At 38.5% G+C, this 27,102-nt stretch overlaps 1 protein-coding gene across 3 annotated transcripts in view; it reads left to right on the top strand.

The window, feature by feature from the left end:
* Nucleotides 1-25,282, top strand: part of negr1 (neuronal growth regulator 1) — a 184,754-nt gene extending 159,472 nt beyond the window's left edge. For 2 of the 3 annotated variants that reach the window (XM_017720913.2, XM_017720923.2), the window contains one exon: nt 1,699-8,675. In XM_017720913.2, the coding sequence (XP_017576402.1) occupies nt 1,699-1,799 (101 nt within the window). In that variant the 3' untranslated portion in view covers nt 1,800-8,675. Of the gene's footprint in view, nt 1-1,698; nt 8,676-24,947 lie in introns of those variants that run through there. The other variant, XM_037534842.1, reaches the window with a different exon arrangement.
* The last annotated feature ends 1,820 nt before the right edge of the window (nt 25,283-27,102 follow it).

Raw genomic sequence — 27,102 nt, 5'->3', positions numbered from 1 at the left:
CTCAGCACTAAAGGAGCAATTTAAGTAATTCAGTAGGGAACTCACATGTCAGACATGTACTGTACTGTTCAAAAGTCAGAGACCACTTTTAGTTTATCTCATTTACTGTGAATATGAGAAGTAAGTACAAGTTATTAATTTTCAGTATTAGGAAAACAATAAAGAAAATCACACATAAGGCTCCTTTTTTACAGCTTCCATTCTTCTCAGGGAGCTACTTGATTTCAGTCTTTCAAAGAAATCTGCAGTGGTGTTTCTCCACACCTCCAAAGTTCAGTCTAAGAAATATGTTGTATTTTCTGCTTCTCATGACTCAAGGAATCCCAAACACATTCAATGGTGCTGAATGATGTCTGGAATCTGGGGTGGTCAGTCCGTTGTCCTGAAAACACCAGCAGCGTATTTGTTTTGATTTGCAAATGTTTTTGTCCATTTTCTTTTCTCAGTAACAGCTTCCTGTCAGGTACACATCTTTTCAGACTGACAGTGTTGTCTCGCAGTAGAAGGATGGCCAGCAACACCTGTGGATTTTTTCACATCTGGAAGCTTGATTTTTTTTTTTTTTTTTTTCCCCTCTCTCTCAAAGACTTTAGATACTGTTTATCTGATGGTGACAGTGTTGGTGGTCTGCCACGTCTTGCTTTGTTAGGAGTCCTGTTTTTGTATTATTTTTTGAACCCCAGTATTGGAAACTCCATTTTGTTTTCTTTGACTTGCTCTTCCTTACACAAACAAATTTATCTCATATTCAATTTACCCAGAAATATATCCTGAAAAATGAATAACTTGCACTTAGTAGCCGTTTTGTCTGGAAACTAATGAAGTACAAAGTGATCTCTGACATTTGCACAGTCCTCTATGACTGTGCATTAAGGTAAATATTTGGAAAATAATCTATAATAACTAAATAAAGAAATAAATATTCTATGCTAATTATATGCACTCAGAATCATTCACATAAAACTAAGACAGAAAATATGTCCACTTTAATGAGAATCTCCTTTCATAAGCATACACTCAGACTGGAATGCGTTTTGTGTGTGTGTGTGTGTGTGTGTGTGTGTGTGTGTGTGTGTGTGTGTGTGTGTGTGTGTGTGTGTGTGTGTGTGTGTGTGTGTGTGTGTGTGTGTGCATAGCACTAATCTCCTTAGGTAGGGCAGTGCCTGTCATTAACAGAGCTGTGTCAACCTTTGTGAGGATGAATGCCCATAGACTCTCACACCTGCTCTGAAGCACCTCTCTTGAGCACTACACTCAAGTAGTGTTGCTCTGGGGAAAGACCTGATGAGTTCCTCCATTGAGATCTGTGTCGGCTCACTGAGAAAATGTGAATGTACCTGTACTCAGCACAGGCTATTCATACACCACTGTGCTCTATAGTGTTTGTAAAGGATTGGACTACGAAGGCATGAGCAAAATGGAGAAACGTTGTACGTGCTATATAAAATTTAGGGAGAATGTTTTGTATATAAAATGTTTTTTTCTTTTTATAAATAATTTGATCTAAGTCTGGTTTTAAAAAGTTTCAGGGATACTTTCTAGCTGGTACAAGCCTCTGTCATGTGACTCACCACTGTGAGCACTGCTAAAGTAAAAAGGAAAGAAGTGCTTGTTGAGCGAGAGCATGACGAGCAGCCAGGGGAGGAGGGAGAATCCTGTAATCAATGTGTGTGTGTCTCTCTCCTCTCTTGTTCACAGCCCCCAACACGGCTCCGTATGGAAGTACAGGAGGAGCCGAGGTCCTGCTGGCCTGCCCGTACCTGCTCCTGACGCTCTCCTCCCTGCTCTGCGTTTACTAGCCCTGCGGACAGCCATACACAATGACTGTAAAGAACCCTTTCGAGCATTTGCAAATCCTTTGACATCGCCGGTGACTGGATCCAATCTGGTACTGTTTGTTTGGGAAGCAGCGAGGGATTTTAATCAGCAGTACTTATGTTTTGGATGGTTTTTTTTTATTTTTGGTTTTGTTTATTTTTTTTTCATCCTGTGGATTTTCCCATCATGTAAATACATACAATTTAGGGTTTTTTCTTTTCCTCTCTCTCTTATTTTATTTTCTTGATTGCCCACTTTGTAAATCAGCTCACATTGTCCTCTTTTGGAGAGCTTCAAAATTAGCTGCATTTTGTGGGAGGTAGGAGTGGGAACGGGCGACATTAGAGGCTTTGTTGTTGGAAATGGCCGAGAGGATGCCCTAGTGTGCCACCTCCGTCAGAATGCTGCTACATCACACTTCCAATTAGCTACAATGGGAATGCAGACTTTTAGGTCCCGAGGTTCGAGTAGCTGATTTCAATTCAGTTACATTACACCAACAATCAAAGCTTTGAAAAGGGAAGATTTGAAAATGCTGAAATTGTCGCAGTTGTATGGCGAATGACAAACTAAATCTGCTGACACAGATTGGAGGGGTAGAGTATTTCACTGAATAAGAATTGGGATGTTTTGTGGACCAAAATTACAGCCATAATTCAATGATTTAGCGCATTATGCTATAGAGGCTCATTTGCCCCACACAATAAGATGAGACAGCTCTGAAGAAAGTAGAGCAGTCTTATTGCTTATTCACCACAATCAGCATGCCTTGTCTGCCATAATAATGTGACTGAAATATCCAGCTTGGAAACAGATTGAGAAATGTTTCCGTTTACATTGGCTGGCAAATAGCTAACAAGACTTGAGCTGCTCAGATCTAGTTGATGTATTGATGACCATTTAAAGATATGAGGTATAATGTAAGTGATCCCTGAAATAGTTATTGCATGCACTGATCATGCCACACATTTGGGCATGAAATGGCCAACTTTTTCAGGCCGAAAGAGCCACAGACCATGGAAACTGTGAGCTGTGGACAAAAATCAATATAAGGTGTATTTAAATAAGTAATGTGAATATAATGTTATGTATAAAGATGATATGGAGAATCAGTTTTATGCACTATGTCAAATTTTACTGATGTTTACAAATTGTCAGTATGCAAAAATGATTGCCAGTTGATTACCGATCCTAATTATGACGATGGATTTGAATCTCTTGCATTTATTGAAATTATGGGTTTAATTTTTGCAGTCCACTTAATATGTCTCTTTAGAAAAATCATTCTTCAGATGTCATACATGATCAAGTCTTGGGGGCAACATTGACAGCTTCACACAGAACTTGTCTGAGCACCTAATTTTTGTGTCAGTATAATTCTCCCATTTGGTTAGGTTTGATTTCATGTGCTGGTCTAATATTTCTTTAATTTTATAGATTAAGTTCTATTTTGTTATTGTTATAATTTGTACAGGATTTTATAATGTATTAATGCATCACATGTACTCCCTGCTTTGCTTTAGTCCGTGTGAAATTGTTTTGAACAGGGAAGCAGAAAAAAAGCTCATGTTCACTTCCCTCGTGAGGACAGTATGGTATGAACTGTGGATTTCAATATGTCAATGAATATGATTTGAAAGAAGTATGCAGTATGGCATAGTTTACAATGTTGTCTTTGAGTTTAGATGCCATATCTGTTGTTGATTATTGTCAAAACAAATAGATTCAATTTAAAAAAAAGTATCAACAGTTTATAATCAAATAATCTACTTTTTAACTCAGAGGGTGTGAAGCAGTTATATGATATTATAGAAGATAAGTCATGTGTGTATTTGGAGAAAGTAGAATTAATTTTATATTCTTGGTAGAGCCTGTGTCTAGGTTTAGTTTAACCTCTACCCTAGTTCTCACACACGTTGTGTATTATGATGTGCAGAAATTATGATTGTGCTGCATGTCAAATGAATATGTACGTTAAGGTGGCCAATGACCATAAATCAATATCTTTTGAGTACAAAACCAGTTTCAAGACTGTTTTGACTCATTTTCACTCACTGGTATAAGTAATTATACAGCAAGTCCTCCAAGTACACCATAAAAGTTTTCTTTCACTTTGAAACCACCATGGCACAATGGTCCAGAATGACTCCCAACATGGATTTATATGGATTTTTCTTGACCTAATTCACTGTACTGTTGTGTTTTTCTAAATTTGAAATGAATGGTTCAGTGAAACATCAAATGTACAACTTGATGTAATCAATCATGTCAAGATTTAGCGCTGGACCTGTGATGCTAATGTTGCTAACAGTAGAAGTCAATAGTCACCCAAATCTTTTCTGTAATCATATCCCCAAAATCCACTCAAACCATGTCCAGGTCTTCAGTAAGGCTGTGCAGACTTGATATTGTTTAGGACACCGTATGACTTACTGTGAACATGTATCTAAATGCTGTGGTCAGTCATTTTAAACAAAGGAATTGTACTTACTCACCTTCGCATGCTTGCATGTCACGCAGGAATATGGACGCCACAGGTTACATTCACGGTTTCTGTTGTTCCTTTGGGCAAATAAATCACCATTAATCTTGAATTTTCATCTGAAGAGAAGCATTCAGTCATAGATGTAATATAATCTAGAGCCTATATGTCAGCATGACACTTAAGAACATGAAGGGGAGTCAGAAGTCAGTATAGTGTCTGTTGTCTGTCCATTGCCAAAGCTACAGAGTGACATGTTCATTTTTATAGTCATAAACCATATCAAGATGTCAACACAACCCTAATGAAGTTCTGGATGTGGTTCGAGCTGGTTGAGAGACATTTTGGGGATGTATTCATAGAAAAGACTTGGGTGACTACTGACATCTAGTTAGTAGCTTCAACGTTAATTTTATAGCTCAAGTGCTCAAATCAAGATGCAAAATTTCGAAACCAAACATTTCTCAGTTATTTAAAATTTCTGGATTAAGTGGAAAATTTAGATTTTTTTGCCAAATCATTCCTTTAAATCTCCTATATTTATTTAAACTTTGACATTTCCTTTGCCCGTTATAATTTCACATTTAGAGAAGAATGATTTCACATCTAACATAAATGTGTACAATATATGATCAATTCCGTATTCCTACAGCACAACAACAAGGACCAACAACAAGGAGATTCATCATGAAACTGAAGTATAGCTCAGCTTTATGAATGCTTTTATTTATATCTACTCTTGAAATTAAAGGACGGCCCTTATTTTGTACCAGTTCAAGAAACCTTGACAAAATCTCACAGTTATTCCCGGTGTACAAAGAAGCGGCCTGTTCTTGTGCTTATTTTTCACTGCAGACTTTGAAACCTGAAACTTCAATGAAGAAATTTTTTAAAGAGGAAGCACATTGGATTGCAATCAGGCCACAACCTGCCTCTTACTTCTGAGCTTTGGAACTGCAGTATTATAAATGACATCAAAGTATGCATTAAACCCGAGACCACCATGAAAACTTAGGTCAAGGACATTAACATTAACACAGCATTAATGTAGTGGCACACTTCGAAATAGTATGTGCAGTTCTATAACCTTGATACATAATGGGTTCTTGCTCAATCACTGTTTGCATTACTGCATAAGCTAAGAAATTAGCTGATGATCAAATTCTTTGCAGTTCAGGCCCATAGACTAACATTCAGCATGTTGCTGAATAGGTTGCATTTCATTATCATTCGAGAACGAGTCACTTTGGGGAATAAGTACTGTATAAAATGTGCCTTTTAAAGTATTACGTGATCTGTTGAATACCATAGCAAAGCCTCATGTTTTAACCTGCTATAGCTACAGTAGGGTCATAAACAGTCATTTTTGCCGTAGCCTGATGACTTTTTTTAGTACCTTTCCGTAAAAAAAACGTATGTAGTGTATGTTGCAAAAGGAGCTGTCAGCCAATTTTCGCCATTATGACTATCTTATGAAATAATTTAGCACAAATTCTTTAAATAAATATTCAGATTGATCTATCAATGAAGACTTCATTAACATTGCCTAAGTGGATACCAAGTTAAAAACAGGACACCGAAACAGCCAGAAGGTACTCATGCATGCATAATTACTCTGAAAGTTACGGCTTCACAAAAGAGTATGTAAATAACAGGTAGACTTGCTTCACATTTACATTCAGCACATCTAATGACTTGATAATTACATTTCGGGCATGCATTAATATTCAAAGGTTTTTTTGTTTAATTGCTTGAATTGTCTAAGCACTCACATTTTTCCCTCATTAACCTGAAATCCACAGTTTCAGAGATATAAAAACTTGCACAGCATCTGCACACTCATCTGTGGCTTCTCTTTGCTGTATCTAAGTAGTCATAAAGACCTCCTGAGCTGTTACTATTTTTAAACCACTTCAGTGCACTGGAAACAATTCTGTAAGCCACCCCTCCATAGTTCATACAGTACATATGGTGTGAATGAGTGAGCAGTGTTACATGGTTTAGTACCTACAGTTGTGCTTGAAATGGACATTTAATGTATTATACATATCCTACCAACTCATAGTGATGAAGACTGTTTGGACTGAGGTTGCCTGCTGCACACTATTAGCTTCTTAAAAAAAGGAAAAGACATTTTAGATGTGTCATGTCTTATAGTGAGCTGAGCTGTTGCTGGCAGGACAGAATAAAAAAAAAACACTGTCAGCTCCATCTGGGTCTCGCCTCTCTGAGCAAGCCGTCTTTCTGCGAGTCAGTTTTCAGAGGGCTTTGTGTGTGGTCAGGAGGGGAGATTCTTCTGACCTGGCGGTTAATAAAGTCCTTCCTGTGCCTTTGTCAGTTTTTAGGTGGAGGATTTTGTGGAGTGCCGGAGGGTGCTGCCTTAACCGGCTGCGGGCGCTCACTCTCCCAGCAGCACTCCGACACATTCCGTCCTATCAGAGAAAATGTTATTACTTTCCCGTGTTGCAGGTTAAAATTCTGTCCTGTTTGAAAAATCGCCAGTGCACTGCCAAAATCTGAGGAAGTGAAATCATTTTAAATCTAGACAATGTATGTAATATTTATCAGTGTGATTTTTATTTATCGTATTCAACCTATCTCACGTCTTTTACTTGTCATTGCAATTTCAAAATTATTAACATCACTGACCCTTTTAAACTGCGTTAGTTCACATTTCTGGTTATGTTAAATACAACTAAAATTTATTATCATTTAAAAGACAAAATGATTGAATTCCTGCATCCTTCCAGCAAAATGTACTATTACCTCTAAATTTGACTACTTTGCTCTAAAACTGGCAATTGCCTGCCTCTAAAACATCATCTGAGTTTTGAGGTCACCAACAGGCAGGGAAAAATGACATTAACCAAGAATTTTTCACCTCCCCGCTTTATCCACCCCCACCTATTATCAAGCATAATACCATGTTTCACACATATGGACGGAAACTTCTTAATGATTCCCAGTACATTGATTTTGTGCTATTTTATCCAAGGAAATGATCTTACTACATTCACATGTAGTTTGTTTGTCTGAAAAAATAATGAATGCAAAGAAATTTTCCAGTAAAACAAGTAAGAACAAGTAAAAATGTCTACAAATAGCATTCTCACAACAATCTGATGTTAAGAAGTATTCAACATATTGGCTAGATTTAAGATGATCTCCCAATATTTTCTGCAGTGAGTTTAGTTCTGGTCGACCCCACAGAGCAACGTAAAGAACAAACATCTATTAACCTTCACCAGTTCCTGAAATCCAGCTGGTGTACCGCTTCAACCTTCATGTGACTTTCATATGGTATAGAACATTGTGATGACTGACTTGAATGGCATGAATGTATTTAAGTGTTTAGATTCATTCATTGATATTCTATTCGTCTGGATAATAAAGTAGCTGCCAAATGAGAACATGTGGCTCCTAAAGGTGTTTTTTTCTGAGTATTTGTCACCGTGTCCCCTCATTATTTTCAGTGAGCTGGAAAATAAGTTAGCCAGGCAACGATGCAGTGTTCCTGATAAAGCTATACGTCCTTAACTGGGCTATCCAATCCTGAGCGCTGTGTGACACTGATGAGGCCGTTTCATTGATGTGAAAAGCACGGGATTAACTGCAGTTTAAAAAGAATAGTGCAGGGCTCTACAAAAACACTCAGTGGAACTGGCAGTATATCTACAGTGGCATTCTCTGTCTCTCTCTGTTGGGATGTATCAAGTGTTTTCACATTAAATGAGTAAAATTGCATAGATGTATCTAACATTCATATTTACCCAATTGCCAGTGTTTTTTCTCCTTTTTTCTTTGTTTAAGCAGGATGAAGCAAACAACCAGTGCTGTTGTTTGGTTCACGTTAAAGAGAGCCCCACTCCATTTTCAAAACCCCAACTGAGAGCAGGGTCTGCATCTTATTCACTCTTTTTTGTACATATGTTGATTTGATTTTGTAAACTTTTTTTTCCTTGAGGATGGTGACCATATAAGATGAACAGCATAAATATATCTGCATATCTGGGGACCCAAGTTGTTGTTTTTTTTTTATTTGTTTGTTTTTATTTATTTGATCATGATGCTGAAAAATTCTGTGATGAGAAATTTGAAATGGTCATCTTTACTTAAATGTGTATGGAGGTACTTTAGCCACCAGGGATATAGTTGTATATTTATAGGCTCTAGATCACTGGAATGACATATATGGCTTTAAGTGGCATTGATATATATTGATATTTGTCGAGAAAAAAAAAGAATCATATACTTTAATTACTTTAAAGCTTACATTGTGAATAGCACGTATGCAAGTTCATTTTCATCATGTTTGATGTAATTTTGTAGCAGTGGTTTGATACTAATAAATGGAAGTTGATGATGGAACTGTGAATCGTGGTTTTGCGAAATGAATTAAACAGGTTTTTGTATCTTTAAACTTTCACATATATCTTTCAAATATTTCTTTTCCAATTATATGGATGACACTGTGTTATTAAGCCAGTGTCCTTTGGGCAAAAATGGGTTAGATTCAGTGTTGTCTACATAATGTGATGTAAAATTAACTTTCAGCTGAGCCATAATTGCAAAATATCGTGACCATACTTCATTTGTACTGGTGAAAATGTTGATTATTAGATTCCAACATATGAGCCGTATTTGGAGCCAAAGTCAAGGTTCAATTTAGTTTTCTGCTCTCATTGGACCTATTTGAAATTAGGATTGCAATGCGTCCCTTTGAGATGTCTAACAATTTACATCACAATGGTATTTTTCTGTGCACTGCAATAACTGAATGGATTTGTGTGATAGCACTGTTTTCTATTTCTCTAAAATTCAGTCTCACTGAGAGTGAATGATGCTCTGAGAGCTGGCCTATTAAAGGTTAAAGGTGCATTCCAGCCTAAAACTAGAGGTTAATAATGGTATTTGTTGGGTTGCACAATATTCTGTAGAGCAGCATTTTATCCCAGAGTTCATAACCTTATAACTTCATAACTTTGTCTATCATGATTTTCACAAATCGTTGCTGTCCAAAGAAAAACAAGACAAAACAGTAACTTTACAGCACAAGGCAAAAACACTCTTTACCGTCAATGCAAGCTGATGTAAAGAGATTTTATTTGAAGCAATTTTGAAGCACTTCTACTGGTCCAATCATCATGAGATCTTCACACAATGTAAAGAACATTGCTCAAATTATGCAGAAAACTAAAACTAAAGTGGAGATACTTGTTTTTTTGGACAGCGACGAAATGCATCATCATCATCGGAAATCTCAATGGTGTCAACCAATCCTGACTGCTATCCTAGCCACTGATCTGTATGCTAATAAATGTAAACTCCTACCTTGGTTATTAATTGTATCCTTTATTCAGCACACAAAAGACTCCAGAGCCTAGATATCTAGATAGGTAGGTAGCTTCTTTAACTTCTCAGCTGACAACAACATCATCTGACAAGTCATTTTTGCCATTCAAGTAATCAAATCACCCCATTGTAGTAATTATGTGGAGACAGTTACCCTAATTCTACAATTGCAGTACAATATTCAGCACACCAGCAGTTATGTTAACTACCTGGCCTCTGTATGCTCTGGCCAGTTTATTGGGGGGTAGGGTGGAATAAGTGTTTCAAATAGCTTGCCAGGAAATATCCACTCCACTCAACGCAGTTGTAGTTTTTCAGATGTACCTCCCACCTTCAAGATACATCAACAGAAAGATTCAATTTCAACCAAAAATATCACTAGAGCTTACTGAGGCATCTTCTGCAATGTAATTAGGCATGTTCAGAACAGGATGGTTACATTTTTCCTTTGGGACGGAGTGTCTCTTTCATTTTTGCCCATCTGAAATTTCATTGGCTGCCATGGCCACAGTGCACAGTCTACTATTTTGGAAGCCTCTTAGCCTCATAGCCTCTTGGGAGGCAGCTCTCTAGATGTGTGCTTTGTAGGAGAATTAGCTGTAATCTGGTTTGCTATCCTGTTCTTCATTTATGCAAAGGTCTGCACGTTCACATCTGCTTCCAGTTTGCCCTCAAGACTCAATGTAGAGAATCTTTTTACTTCTCCGTGTAGCTTTGTCTTTCACTGTTATAGTGCATGACCTCACAATGATCTCAAGCTAATTCACTCAACCCGATTTTGCAGGAGCATGATTTAGTGTTTTGAGCCCACCTGCCTCCGAGGGATGGCCTGCCTGCAGCTTATTTATTTTTCATTTGAAGATCTGCCCAGGTCATTGTCAATGGTCCTCTAAAAGCATGATTTAATGGACCACATCATGGGTGTTGCTCTGTCCTAACAAAAAGGAAATAAATAAAAAAATTTAAAAATAAAAAAATACAGCTTATCTAAAGAGCACTATGGTTGAGTACTTGTCCATACACGGTAATAGCAGCATCGTGGCCATTTACTTGCCTATATGAAAAATGCAAGGCTTTCTAAAAGCTGTGTTTTCCCAGTAGATTAAACACAAATCAACATATGATGCACACTCAGTTCAATTCAGGTTGCTGCAGACATCACTTTTCAAATGACTTCAAATGACATGGTTAGAGAAGCAGTATTTTGTTTTTACTTTACACTTGAGAATTGTAATGTATGCCTGTTTTATTGATATAGAATTCATATATTGAGGGTAAAAAATCCTGACATTTCAATTTAATCCATGGCTTTCTTGGTTAATCACATATTACAAATAAACAGAGATACAATCTAATTAGAAAGTGATGGTCCTTCTGAAGCATCACAGCTTGTAAGGTACAGGACTTTCAACTAAATATGTAAACTAAACTGCCTTCAGCCAATTAGAAAACGTATAGTGTAAATCCATTGTTTAAAGTCTTGCAATATTTCAAGGGATCCCAGCTGAGTCTTTGTCCAGCAGATGTTGTTGTAAGTCTAAACGAATGAGTTCTCAGTCACACTACAAAAGGAAGGACAACAGGACATTTTCTGACCACTGAATGCTTGCTATTGTTGCTTTACACAAGTACATACAACATTGCAGGGGACTAAGCTTTACTCAACAGGACATTTTCTCTATTGGTGGCTAATTGCTCTATAGGACATTTTCTCTATTGATGGAAAATAACATTGCTAGTATGGAAAGAACATAGAGAATGTTGACAAAAATCCCTTTCAACCTAACCTACATTAATAACTTAAAAGGACATTATTTGTATCCATTTGAAAATGTACCGTGTTAGAATAGATCATGTGTAGTTTTGTTTTCAGAGCTAACATTAGCTTGGTGACAAATGCCGTTTGTCTTTTCCAAACTGACTAGTTGGACATGGTTTGTAGTATTTTAACTGGAAACTGGAAATGTTGCAATTCACAATTCTCACTACAATCTCTGAACAGTCTGAATGAGATTTTTGACAACTGTTTCTAGAGCTTGTCCAACCTGGACAGGAAAGAATGTGTTTGTGGGAAGCATATTCAGGTCATGTTGAATCCTTCTGGAATCTCTCTTTTGCCTCTGAAATCTTTCTTTTGCTTCTGATTTCTGGCACATTTTAATAGGAGGTCTCTATGGTCAACTGATTTGACCACCCACTTTATGAGCTGTGATCGGCCTTGAACATAGCTGGGACTTTGTACTCAGTGTAGAACTGCCAGAGAATTCATGCTGAGTAGTTGCCTCACAGCAAGAAGGGCCTCGGTTTAATTCCCTGGCCAGACGAGAAGGGTCCTTTATGTATGGAGTTTGCATGCTCTTCCCATGTCTTTGTGGGTTTCGTCCAGGTGCTTCAGTTTCCTTCCACAGTCCAAAGACATGCAGTTAGGCAAACTGGAGATTTTCCCATGGGAAGAACATGCAAACTCCACACATGATGGACCTTGCTCACCTGAGCACTGTCCTACACTGAGTATGAAGTCCCAGCTATGTTCAAAGTGGAATGTGGCTACATCTTCAAAAGACCTGTCACAACAAATCTGTTGACCAATTACCTATATTAACTTAGCTGTTGAACAAAGCTGTACACATTCTTTAGTTTTGTTTTTTTTAAGGTTTTTAAGTCTGTTGCTTTTTCCCATCTTTGTTTTGCAAATTTCATATATATATATATATATATATATATATATATATATATATATATATATATGAATAAGTAATAAGATTGGGTATAAAAAAGCATCCCAAAGAGTCTTTCAGGAGTAAAGATGTTGAGGGGTTCACGCATCACATAGATGTGTTCAGAACAGGGGTTCAAAAACACTGCACTGCATAAAGTAAAATGGGAAAATACTGCATGGGCTCAGAAACACTTCTGAAAACCACTGTCCGAGAAATGCTAGTTAAAATTCTACTATACAAAGAAGAAACCGTATATAAACAGGATCCAGAAACGCCGCCGCCTTCTCTGGGACTTAAACTTTGTAATGACTTTTTAAAATCATAGATGCCATGTCCTCTGGGCTAAAGAGGAGAGGGATCATACAGCTTGTTATCAGGGCACGGTTCAAAAGCCAGCATGTGTGATAGTATGTGGGTGCATTAGTGCACATTGGGAAAACGACACTAATGCTGGACGCTAAGTTCAGGTTTTGGAGCAACATATTCTGCCATCCGGACGCCGTCTTTTTCAGGGAAGGTCTTGCTTACTGTTTATTCGCATTATGCACAGCATATTAACTTTTTTGGAAGCGGGGTTGTTTATATATATATATATATATATATATATATATATATATATATATATATATATATATATATATATATATATATATATATATATATGCGTTTATAGTGATGCCGTGCCCAACACCCCTAGGAGAGAAGCTTCTACAGTCCCGCAGCGGTCACTGCTAGTGTTTGTTCGGTCCGGCCTTAAAACCGTAGAAGCTTTAGCAGAAATCGTATCAATATGAAAGCATTTCTGCAGTTTCTCCACCTCTGCGTGAGCTACAGTCTCTCTCTGCTCTGTCTGTAGTTCTCGTTTCCAGCTGCTCTGGAGCTCCTCCGTGCAGGACTCGAGCCGAGGGCTAATAAGACTGAGTCAGTGTGGGCTCGCTCCTCGTCGATCTTCCGCGCGCAGACGGAGAGAGGGGAGAGACTGGCAGGAGAACACCTGCGAGCGGATTAATGAGGGAGAGCGCGCGCTCCGTGCTGCCCATCCTCCTCGCGCTAATTAATCCTGCCGGTCATTAGTGCTAACGGGCAGCCTCGCGGCAGCGCGGCGCCTCATTCTAACGGCAAAAGAACGCCTCGCGCGAGCCTTATCCTCAACTTAATGTCTCGGGCTTAGAGAGGAGCACCTCTGAGGACTGAGCGCGAGAGAGAGGAAGAGCCGAGATCAGTCTAGTACCTTTTAATTTAGAGAGCAGAGATGCGCGAGGCTCGTGATAGCGGTTATCATTTATTTATATGTTATCAGGGACCCACATGATTTAAATAGATCTCTGCACTGCGCCCCACTCGCAACTCTCTCTCCTTCTGTCTCTCTCTCTCTCTCTCTCTCTCTCTCTCTCTCTCTCTCTCTCTCTCCCGGTGACTTCACTGTCACGTTCTTGGGAGAGGGAGTTTGAGAAGAGAGAGAGAGAGAGAGAGAGAGAGAGGCAGAGAGAAAAGAAGGAGGGCGAGGAGAGAGAGGGGGGGGGGTGTAATGAGAGAGAGAAGAAGGAGGGTGAGGAGAGAGAGAGAGGGAGAGAGAGAAAATAGGAAGTTTGAGAAGAGAGATAAAGAAGGGAGTGTAAAGAGGCAGATAAAGAGAAAAGAAGGAGTGTGAAGAAATAGAGAGAAAGAGGGAGTGTGACGAGAGACAGAGGGGGTGTAATGATAGAGAGAGAGAGAGAGAGAGCGAGAGAGAGAAAAGAAGGAGGGTGAGGAGGGAGAGAGAGAAAAGAGGAAGAGAGAGAAAGAGAGGGGGTGTAATGAGAGAGAGAGAGAGAGAGAGAGAGAGAGAAAAGAGGAAGAGAGAAAGAAAGGAGTGCAAAGAGGCAGATAAAGAGAAAGGGAGTGTGAAGAAATAGAGAGAAAGAGGGAGAGAGACAGCAGGAGTGTGAAGAGTGGGAGATGGAGAAAAGAGAGACTGAGAGGCGAGACAGAGGGAGAGGGAGAAAAAGGAAGTGTGAGGAGAGAGAGAGGGAGAAAAGAGGGAATGAGAGGCAGAGAGGCACTGTCACACGGTGCGCGTCCTCAAATCATGTTACTGTGTCATTATCCCACCTCTGCTCCCTTCCCAGCAATCACATTTGGAGAACATCTTTCAGCAGCTCTCAGTGCCACAACAACTGGTAAGCATGGCTAATGGAAATTTAATCAGTGACAAGAGTGGAGAATCAGTCATAATGCATGTCAGAGCGAATGCCGCCAGATAAGGAATAACAGAAAGATACAAATAGCATTTTAGGGAGGGTTTTTTTTGACAGGTTGATAATGCCCTGGTGCTCCCCGCAGCAAGCCCTGATGGCTGTTTCATGATTCTGAGCATTTTACTTAAAGCACTGTGGTATTTGCAAAATATATTTACTTCATTCCTTTCTTTTCTATGTAACTCGTTGATTCCTCTGGTGTAAATCTGAGCGCCACGCATAGAATATGAGCGGAAAAAGAAACACTTGTGCATTTTCTCCTTTCAAGTCACAACAGCCAGTCAAAGAATGGGCCTAAAGGCAAGAGTTCATGACTTAACATGCGTCTTTTTTCTGTTTTGTCGGCACAGCTCAAGCATGTAAGGCTAAAAGTGTGGGTTACGCGGTGCGTTCTCAAGGAGAAGTGTTTAAACATGATGAAACCCAAACAAATCCTCTGTATGCAATCCCAGCTCCCCCCACTTGTAAACAGAGAGCTATCTTGTTCTTCCGGAAGATCGCCACAAGCCAAGACCAAATACAAAAACATAATCTACAAAGGCACAAAGTTGGGACGCTGCAGCAGCAAATCACATATTTGCCATATTTAAGCATTGCCATGAAACAGATTTCTTGAGGCTTGAATGGTGTTCTGGTTGGCCTTTAAAGTCAAAGATCTTACAGCTTGAGGAAAATAAGGGCCAGTAAGTTTGATCTGCTAGTCTGTTGAAAGGCATCAGTGGGTTTTCTTGGCCCATGAGAGATCTGCACAATTAGATCCGTTTGGATATCTGCAAAGAGAAAACACATGCAGAGCTGCGCTTCAGACATTCGCTCTTCTAGCTGAAATGACCCAGTGTTTAAACCCAGTTAAATTTCCGCTCTTATATATGCAGCATATACAGCGTGTGCCCATGCCCCTGCTGCTATGCTTATCCCACATCGGTGGCCATCACATTATGTAACATACACTTCAACCGCCATCAAGACCCCAGGGTGAAAACTGGCTATGCATAAAATCATGGTTATGACAACTGTGCAAAAAAATGTTTGGCTTGGTGCTGTCAAGTGTCATTCATAATTTCTCCCACCAAGTTCACTGTTTACTGCTTGGGTGAAAATATTGAATGTGGTTCTTCAGATTGTCAGCTTCTGGCATAGCACAAACTCATTCATGACATCTTTCATCAGAGAACACTTTCATTCACTGACACACTGGCCCTGGGCTCCGAGTTTTCCAAGAAGGAACGCTGCAGAAAGAGAACTTCCCAAGATGCTAAGCCAAAGGTCTTTATTGAAACTGTTTCAGCAGTTCGTCCTGTTTAAATCACATTGTCAACCAGGTAGTAGTTTTGTATCATGCTTAAAAAAAGTGGCTCTTTAAGAGTTCATTAGTAAAAGCAATGTGAACCAGTTATATGTAGAACCAGTTAATGCTTAGCATGGTGAAATGGTACTTCAGATTGATGGAGAAGGTGTTATATATGGTTCCACATAGTACAGAGCCCTGCTGGTGACATCCCATATAAATTAAAACAATGTGTGGCCACGACTTAGTATGGCATGGGGATGAGATCATTATGCATTGCCACGACTTACTAAGGCATGGGAATGAGATAATTAAGCTATGGCCACGACTTAGTAAGGCATGGGGATGAGATCCTTATGCATTGCCATGACTAACTAGGGCACAGGAATTAGATAATTAAGTCATAGCCACAACTTTGTAAGGCATGTGAATGAGATCATGCCTTGCTAAGTTGTGGTCATGCATTAGGATCTCATTCCTACATCTTACTAAGTCATGGCTATGACTTAACTGTCTTGTTCCCACACCTTACTAAGTCATGGCCATGCACTATTTTATTTATACAGGATGTCACCAGCGGAGCTCCATAATACAGCAAAAAGCGTTCTTATTTGTTATGGTGTCAAGCTTTATGGAAGTCTGGAGAGGCCATGAGTTGTTCTTATATTTTTCTGGATTGTTTTCTTGAGATAATAAGTTGATTGTCTCATGATTTTAAGATAACTTTGTTATCTTGAGATCACAAGATAATTAACTTGTTATCTCAAGATAACAATCCAGAAAATTGTAACTACCTCATGATTTCTGTTAAGTTCATAACAAGAAAAGAACCCCTTTTGGCACTATATAGAACCCTTTTCGGCAGGTAGTAGATCGTAGTGGAAACTGAACCGTTAATATACACTCTTTAAAAAAAGATGGTTCCACAAGGGTTCTTTAGTAAAGACAAATGGTTCTATATAGAACCATGAACACTCCCAAGAACCGTTTGCATGCTTACAGACTTCTTTGATTCTTCAGACTGATGGAGAATGTGTTGTATATGCTTCTAAATAGCATCAAAAGAGGTTCTGCTATTGTTACAATGTCAAGCTACAAATTCTTGAAGAACCGTCTTTTTTCCGATGTGTGATAAGTGGATGTTGTCAATAGTTACCCAAGTCCTCTTTTTGGCCATTACACTCATAAATGTAAATAAAGACACATTAGCACATCTGATCTGTTTATATGAAGCAGTTAACACTTCAAAATAAGCAAGCTGGCTTCCCTGCTGCTGACTATCACTGTGGAAGATGTGCTCAGTGGAGTGTTCTCCTCCATCATTGTTGTTGATGTTGCTTCTTCTTCCCAGGTATAGTTGTTTCAGGGAGTATCGCACTCTGTCATTAACGCTAATGGAGCTGTCACACTGACTACAAAAGTGGCCCTGGAATCAGCGGGCTCTTCTCTGCCTGCCTCTTACGCCTGTCTGCCATTTATTGTCTTTTTGCCCCAGACTTAGAATTAGTTACAGACTTCCTGTCAAGCAATGTGTACATATTTACAGAACTGCATGTGTGGTGCCACAGTGGCATCAATAATCCACAAAGGCTCCAGTTTCCACGTCCTTCTCCTGCTACCACCAAGTGTGTTTCTGTTAGTCTTGTAATTGTCAAATTTTGTCATGTCTCTTTCTCTATTCTCTCTCCCTCACTGAGAAATGAAATGTACTGAATTTACTTGATTCAAATGTGTGTAGAAGGCGGAGACCACCCTTCATGTATTTCATTTTCACTCAAAATGGTAATTAAGTGCAAGTTATTCTTTTTTTGGCATAAGGAAAAAAAACTGAAAATTACATAGAAGCCTTTTTTTTGCTCTTCAGCTTGTCAAAGAAATATGCAGGGACGTTTTTCCACACCTCCAAAGTTCAGTCTTAGAAGTTAGTCATATGTACTGCTTTTCATGATTTAAGTAGTCCCAAGCACATTAAGTGATATTGATGTTTGGGCTTTGGGATGGTTAGTCCATTGTTCTTAAAAAAAACAGCAGCTTATTTGTTTGGATTGCATTGATTTTTTTTGTCTATTTTCTTTTCTCAGTAACTGCTTTTTGACAGCTGCGCATCCTTTCAGGCCCATAGTTTTCAGTTGTCTTCTCACAGTGAAAGGATGGACAGAAATACCTGTGTATGTTTAGATCTGATGCAGATTGGAGCTTATTTTTTTCCGCTATAAGATCAAAGCTTTAAATAGCGTTTATCTTGATGGTGACAGTTTTGGTGGTCTTCTAGGTCTTCCAAGGCTTGTAGTCGCATTTTCGCTACATCTGTATATATTTTTTTTAACTCTAGTTGTGGAAAGTCCTGTTTTTTTCACTTATTTTAATGTTTCCTTTCCTTATGCATGTGAATCTTCCCAAAAGTATCCTCTACTGAAAACAGAGTAACTTATACTTAGTGGTGATTTTGACTGAAAATTAAAAATATGAAAATTACTCAGTACTGTACATCATTTTCACATTAGTAAAATATTCAGAAGTTTAAAATCACTTGTCATAATAATAATCTTTGGCAGTTTATATTTAAGATATATTTAAATATCATATGTGCCATTCTAAATACCAAAAGGTATAGTTTTAGTTAATACAGAAGTAATGGAAGTAATAACAAGAAGTTATGAAATAAGTAATATTGTATTATCCTGTCTTGTCCAGCTATGTCTTTCCTTGTTTCTGTCCCAAGTGTTTCTTGTTTCCCCTCAGTGTATTTATACCCATTTGCTTAGTCCCTTTGTCTTGCGTTGTTGCTGCGACACGCTGTTCCCCGTGTTTATTTTTCAACAGTCTTGTTTCAGGCTTTGATTTGTTTAGTATTTCTTCCTCTGTGTCTAGTTTTGTTTTGCTCTGTCTGCTTAGCCTTACTTTTGTTTAATCATGAACTTGTATGCTCTAAGTACTTCAGCTATTCAGTTTTTGGACACTATAAAATCTTTCTGATTTGGCATTTGTCCTTAGGTAAGAACAGAATCTACACACTCAAGAGGATAGAGGTGAGAACAGTTCTGCGCTATAAGAAAACATCATGAATCTGACATAGACGTTTTCTTAGGACCTTTCTCAAGAACAAATTTAAGAAAAAAAAACGGGAAACTCTTGAACTCTTGGTGAATGAGGCCCATTAATTCCATGGTATTGAACAGCAGCGTACGCCATCAGCAATTATCATCAAAAGTAATATGTAAACAAAACTGCATTGATGTAATATATTGTATTCATGTGGAAATGTACTTTTTTCAGTTTGTCCCCCATCCCACTAAAAATCACAGCAAATATTACACTCTTAACAAAGATGGTTCTTCAAAGGTTCTTTAGTAAAGACAATGGTTCAATATAGAATGATGAACACTCCAAGAACCATTTACATGCTTAATGGGTTATTTGCATAGTGAAATGGTTCTTCAGGCTGATAAAGAAAAGCTTTTTCTTTGAGTGTTCATGGTTCTATATAGAACCATTTTTCTTTACTAAAGAACCCTTGAAGAACCAAGAGTACATATTACTGTGTTTCCAGTGCAATCTGCTACCTGCTGACAACTCGCCAAATATGGGCAGTTTCAAGGCAGCTCATATTGATTTTGCTTTCTAATAAAACCCTGAACTCTCTGTGAAACTAGAATTTCCCAACATCCCAAAAGTAGCTCAAAGAAGCCTTACAGCTGAGATTAGATGAACAGCCTTGAATCAGCTGTAGAGAGAAGAATTAAAGAGAATTAAAGCTAACCTAACAGGGTTCAAATGACTAAACGAAGATGAACTCCCAGGCATCCCAGCGACTGAAGCATCATTAGTATGGAAACAAAAGCATCGCTCTGGAGCTGTCTGATGTAAAGTCTTGTCATGGTTTTTTGTGCTAAAAAAAGAGAAGTAACAAACATGGCGAGATTTCTCCTTCACCGAAGAACAAGTTTAAACACATTGCTGATCAGATGCAGCTGCCTTTTGTCTTGAAGCCACTTGCAGTTTTCCTGCTATTCATTTTGATTTGTAGAGACATCAGATCCTGAAATTTTTATGCCACTGGAGAAATGGACAGAATTTAAAGCAGCTAGCTCATAAATGAGCTGAGTAAAATACATTATCAAGTTGCTTAATCTGAGGATAAAATAATGGTAATGATATTTAAATTTTTTGCAGCAGAATTATTGTATCATGCCTTCGGGGGGATCCCTCATCCACTCCATCAGTGACACAGAAATCATTCTTGGTAATTTATTTCAGGAATGTCTTGAGGGAATTCTCAAAATGACTACATCTCTCCTTGCCACTGTGGCTCGGTGTTGATTGGGAAGTCATCCGTTTCAGTGGTTTTATTTTTCTCGCTGTTGACTTAGGGCATCTGTATGCAGGAAAACACTGAGAAATAAATGTCACACTTTAATGAAAGATAAAGGCTTAAAGTAGTAAAACAATAAGATCCATCATTGTGACAGATGAGAAAGAGAGCGATTAACATTCTCCTCTGAAGAATTGCATCATGCTGGAGGAAACAGTCCGCACTTCTCTCCTCTACAAAGAGCCAGTGTGTATGTGTGTATGATATGGTATGAAGAGGGGACTCGGGCAGAGATTTAGCAGTGGCCTGTCAGCCATTGATCTGTGGTCAGTTCGATACTGTTATCATTTTGTTCCATTTAATCTTGGTTTGCAGTGGCCGATAGCGATCTGAAACACGTCCGTACACGTCCAGCGTTCTCCCATTGCCACAAATATTTCCCAAGGTCATCTCTTTCAGATAGACGTTTGGTATTTACATTGCTGGGGAAACACTCACTGCAGGAAATATTAATGTGACCACAGCAGAGTAAAGGCAAATCCAAATCAATTTGCGAGCAGACTGTCTCGTCGTTCTGAAGAGTAATGCATTTGACCCACCAGACAGGTCCTCAAGAAAGAGTGCCATCCAAGGGTTTCCCTCAGCAGCACTGCGAGTGGTGCTCACTGAGATCCAAACTAATGGTATACTTTAAAAGACTTGCATTGCCAAGAGTTCTAATATATATGGAACAGGCAAGAGTGAAAAGCTGCCCCAAAGGATAACGGTAATATCAGTATGGCCTTTAATATTAGAGTGGAATATCAGATTGAGGTGGGAAGACACTGAAGTCATCTGACTGCTGGGACTTTTTTTTTTCTTTCTTTCTTTTTTTGATGGGGTGAGTAAAGTCCACTCAGAGTGATATTTTGAACATACTTGATTCTGTGTGTATGTGCATCAACATGTGTAAAATACATCACATCAGCACAGTTTTGTCCCTTTGCTTTGAGAAGTATTGTGTTTATGTAGTAGATACTACAGTCGTGTACAGTTTGGGCACCCATGGTCAAATTACATGTGGATTTTCTAAGTAATAAGAAATACACATCCTTTACTAAGAGCACACTCCTCTATATTTTAACACATAATTACTGTTCATTTGCTGAATTTAACATATTTAGAAAATAAAACATAAAATGTGGCCTGTGCAAAAGTTATGGCACATTATTTTTTTTAAGATTTTTTCCACAAAATGTTAAACCCAGCAAATAAAATTTACCCACAACAATTTGGACAACAGTGCTGTTTTAAAGGGGTATGTGTGCATGTTGGTACTTAGAAAATCAACAAAATATGCCATTTACTGGGGGTGTTTAAACCTTTACAGACAACTGTGTTCATGTGAAGATTATGTACACATTTGAATCAGTTCAACTGACCAGTGTATGTGGGTCAAAAGTACACTCTTAACAAAAAGAGTCCTCTGACTTGTAATAGTAGTGGAACCCTTTTTTAAAGACTCTTCAAAGAACCTCTCTCCAAGAGAGCCTCCATCAAACAGAAGAGAATGGTTTAACCTTGCATAGAACTATTTAAGCATTCACATGGTTCTTTGGAATGACACAGATCCAAATATAACATTCCCCTTTACTAAATAACCTGTTTTTAGGGTGTACGGATAAATATTGTTAAAGATAGAGGAACTTTTTTGACACAAAGGTATCCTACACTCTGAAAAATGGGTTATTCAGTGTTTATTCAGTAAACACAATGTTTATATTTGGAATGTCATATTTAGTTACACAGTGGTATGAAATGCTTCTATTTGTTTGAATGCGTGATGTTGATGTTGCACGAGAAGGACTTGCTCGCAGTCTCTACTCTAATTCATCCGAAAGGTGTTCTATCAAGTTGAAGTCAGGACTCTGTGCAGCCCAGTCAAGTTCTTCCACACCAAACTTACTCCATGTCTTTATGGACATTGCTTTGTGCACTGGTGCGTATTCATGTTGGAACTTGCTGTTGGGGGCCATCCCCAAACAGATTCCATAAAGTTGTAAGCATGAAATTGTCCAAAATCCCTTGGTCTGCTGAAGCATTAAGTGTTTCTTTAGTTCCTGGAACTAAGGGGCCAAGCCCATCTCCTGAAAAACAACCCCACACCATGATCGCCCCTCCACCAAACTTTACACTTGACACAATGCAGTCAGACAAGAACCTTTCTTCTGGCAACCAGCAAACCCAGACTCATCCATTGGATTGCCATACAGAGAAGCGTAATTCGTCACTCCAGAGAACACATCTCCACTGATCTAGAATCCAGTTACGGCGCTTTACACCACTGCATTTGACTGCATCCAAGCATGTAAGGCTTAAATGCAGCTACTTGGCCATGGAAACCCTTTCCATGAAGCCCTTTACGCTCTGTTCTTGAGCAAATCTGAAGGCCACATGAAGTTTGGAGGTCTGTAGCAATTGATCCTGCAGAAAATTGGTGACCTCCGCGCACTATGCTCCTCAGGATCCGCTCATCCTTCCCTGTCATTTTACGTAGCCTAGCACTTAGTTGCACGACTGGATTTGTTGCGCAGGTGGCATTCTATCACAGTACCATGCTGAAATTCACTGGGTTCCTGAGAGCGACCCATTCTTTCACAAATGTCTGTAGAAGCAGTCTGCAGGCCTAGGTGCTTGGTTTTATACACCTGTGGCCATGGAAGTGATTTGAACACCTGAATTCAATGATTTGGATGGGTGAGTGAAAGATTTTGGAAATATAGTGTATATGGTTATGTAAAGAACCTTTAAAAATATCTCGTAATAGTTCTTGAGCCATGCTAGAGCAGAACCACTTTTGGTTTCCTAAAGAATGATGTCTGAAAAAGAGACCCCTGCAAGAAATGTGCCAAACAGTACCCAAAAAGTTCTATGGCTTGCCCTTTTTCTGCTGTATAGAGCCATTTTTAACTGGTTCTATAAAAGATGTATATCCAGTAACTGTCCATTATAATTGTGTGGAGGCAACTGTTAAAAATAAAGGTTCCTCATTAGTTCTTGACTTGGATGTACAGTTATAAGAAGCACTTTTAATTTAAATACACTCCTGTTCTACAGACAGAAAGTAACTTGAGAAACAGAATAAGTTCTTATATGGCATCACTCCAAACTAGCCTTTTGTTACCTTAATTTTGGCACAAAAAGAACAATTTTCAGAACAAAAACCATTTATCCCCAATCCAAGTCCTGGTGACCGCATGATCTGCACATTTTTGTGTTTGCCTTACTCCACACACCTGATCCAGCCAACAAGCCACTTGTTAATTAGTTCATGAATCAGGTGTGCTTGATGAGACAAAGCACAAAAATGAGTATAGAGTGGGGTCACCCAGAGTGGGATTGGGATCCCCTGATTTAAGCATTCAACTGGTTCTTTGTCAGAGTTTTATGTATAATTAATACCTTCACATATATATATATATATATATATATATATATATACATCACCATTGAAGACCTACTACAGCGTTTTTTTAACCTAATCTCTATCTGCTGCAACCGTACTATGCAGGCCCTTACCACTGGCAGTTTTTCTGCTATTTAGAAAAGAACAGAAAATCCATACACTCAAAACATGGATTATAATTGTAGCCAATGGACATTGGCTCTAGTATGTGACCATACTGTGAAGATGAGGCTAGGCTGAACTTTGAGGCCATTCCTTTGAAACTGTCCATTGAAAGGTTCTTTAGTGAAGTGTTTCTTAAGTGGCATTATTTCAGAAGTGCTTTTGTTGCATTTATTTTGGCCTAAAAGAACATATAAACATTCAAATTGTTCCTTGGGTTGTCATGGTTCTTTATATAACCACTACCTTTATTGAAGAACCATGGAAAAACTCCTTATGTTCTATATGCTGCATCTGTACTATGCAGATGTTTACCAGACAATAAATTAAACAGCTTTTCCTATACTTAAAAAAAAACAAAAAACATTAACTCAAAATATTCTTACAAAAGAAGCCATGGACATTGCCTGTAGTAAGTGACCATATGATACATATGAGGTTAGACTGAAAATGCTGGAGTATTCCTTTAAAACACATCGAAAGGTTCTTCAGGGAACCAAAAGTGGTTCCCATCTGGCAGCACTTCAAAGAACCCATTTGGCCCCTTTATTTTTACAAGAGCGTATACAATGAAAGGTTGACTTAGAATAGATTTCTGCTCTGATCCAGTGCAACTCGAGAGAATTTCAACCAGTTTTTTATTCACGTGTGAATCTCACGTATAATCTAATCTTAGATCCTCTATGTATGTCTGAAATGCTATCAAACATTTTGGAATGTCTGGCATGTGCTCCTGTTTAAATACACCTTCATGATGTATGATTTTCAAACCTCACCTCATCTGCTGTGCTGAATATATAAACGAGTTGGCAGAACACCTGAACTATTTTATTCCTCTGAACTTAACCAGATTGCAACCTGCCCAAAAGCAACCCTCTCTTTAAAATGCAAAGGAGCTTGGATAAACAGAGTCATATTTCAAGTAGAGCTGGCATTAACGCCGTGGCCTTTCTTGACCAGCCGTATTATTTTTGGAGTCGAAACCTTCACTTCTGCCGCCACCCCGATCGCATAAATGCGACTAACCAAGACCAAAGCCCCTGGAGGCACACACACCATCACAAAACAAGCAGTGCCTTCACCGTTGCAGTGTTTCTGCCTGACTTCTGTCCTTTCTCCCATCTTTCACAGCTGCGCTCCCTTGCCATCGCAGGACTTGACATTTGCACAGGTAATATAATGAGACCTGTTCCTGTTATTGGGAAACGAACACATTTTAAGGTAGGGCTATTTTTCACTTGACATTTACATACATTAATACCTGATTAGCTCACATTTTAGCAGAAGATTTCATTCCAAGCTTGTAGGGAAGCTTTCCTTCATGCTGCAGTGTGGGAATGCTTTTACCTTGTAAATTATAGGAGCATGCAGAGAGGAGAGGGTTGTGAAGTGTTTATGCGTAACTGTTTAAAAAGGTTCTTACAGGGGAAGATTAGCTATGCTGAATTACTAACCACACCATCTGAACTCTGATCTCTGTTTACAGGCTGGGACCATTTTATCTCTAATCTGTGTTTTTTAAGATGGAGCAGCGATAATGAGCAGGTTCTCGCTCTGAAAACTGCTCTTAAGAATGTCAGCGCTGTATCTGCAATCAGAACACTGCCATTTTTCGGAATGCCTCTGATTTAGAGTGATGCAATATTTTTTTTTCTTTTGGCAAATACACAACCTAACATTCATTTAGTAAAGATTTAAATCAAGCCTGTTTAAAAGAAGATGTTTGCCTTCCTAAACTTGTACTATTCACCATGTGGGGAACTATTTTTGGAGCCTGCTGTATTGAAATGCTGTCTGAAAACACACACTTGTTTGGGTTGGAAATGATCCCCATGTCACTGTTCCCTACACTGGAAAGTCAGGAGCCTAAATTAGATACTTCTAAATGGCTTATTCACTATGCCTTATTAATTATTACCTGTTTTGGTACATAATTGGAGGTCTGTTATGTGAAAATTACTTTTAATTGCAGTATTAGTAGTAATAACACACAATTAATACAGAGTGTTGATTGTTATGCAAACTACTGAGTATAGATCAAGCATTTTAATTCAAGTCACATTTTATTCTCATAGGGTCTAGGTGGTGTCAAAGGACTTCTGGAGTGAATTACTTTAGGACTAATGAGAGTTTCCTAAGTTACTAATATTAATACATGCATAATGTATTTCATATTCTAAAGTGGAGCTTTAGCCAAAATTAAATACAGGTTAAAAAGCAGTTATTGTTATTTGCATCATGATTCAAGACCAATTAATGATAGTTTGATTGTAAAAAAGGACTGAGATCTTTTACATTCAAGAGTTGTATTTGTGGTCTTTACTTTAGAATATATGACACAAACTGAAATCTTGTTAAACGCATTTAGCCTCTGTTTACTGATGCTTTGAAGTATTAGTGACTTAATAAACTCTTATTAGCTCTAAAGCAGCAATAAACAGTAGTAGTATTGACTATCTAGAAATTACAGGTATCAAAAGCTGCCATCTATACACTATTATTATTTGAATTTAGATGAATATTCATGCTCAATAATTTGCAGATAATGAAAATCTTAATAGTGAAAAAAAACAAAGAATAAGACCTTAATAAACTCCCAAAATGTGTTCCATAAAATATGTTACTGCACTATAGAGTGACCATTATAGATCAATAGAAATCATGATTGAAGTAGACAATTTTGAAAACTAATGTATTATAATGTACACTGACCCTTTTCTTCAGTGGTCAGGACCCCAATGGACCCTTCCAGAACACGTCCTCTTTGGGTGGTGCATCATTCTCAGCACTGCAGTATCACTGATGTGGTGGTGGTGTGTTAGTGTGTGTTGCACTGGTACGAGTGGATCAGACACAGCAGTGCTGCTGGAGTTTTTAAACGCTGTGTCCACTCACTGTCCACTCTATTAGACACTTCTACCTTGTCAGTCCACCTTGTAGATGTAAAGTCAGAGACAATAGCTCATCTACACACAATTAATACAGAGTGTTGATTGTTATGCAAACTACTGAGTATAGATCAAGCATTTTAATTCAAGTCACATTTTATTTTCATAGGTTCTAGGTGGTGTCAAGTGACTTCTGGAGTGAATTACTTTAGGACTAATAAGAGTTTCACTAATAAGAGTGGTCACAGGACGCTGCTCACAGGATGCTGTTGGATATTTTTGGTTGGTGGACTATTCTCAGTCCAGAAGTGACACTGAGGTGTTTAAAAACTCCAGCAACACTGCTGTGTCTGATCCACTCATACCAGCGCAACACAAACACTAACACCACCACCATG

This window comes from Pygocentrus nattereri, chromosome 26 (genome assembly GCF_015220715.1).
Source record: "Pygocentrus nattereri isolate fPygNat1 chromosome 26, fPygNat1.pri, whole genome shotgun sequence".
Lineage (NCBI taxonomy): Eukaryota > Metazoa > Chordata > Actinopteri > Characiformes > Serrasalmidae > Pygocentrus > Pygocentrus nattereri.
Note: the sequence above shows the minus strand (reverse complement) of the source record. Positions and strands in the feature narration are given on the sequence as shown.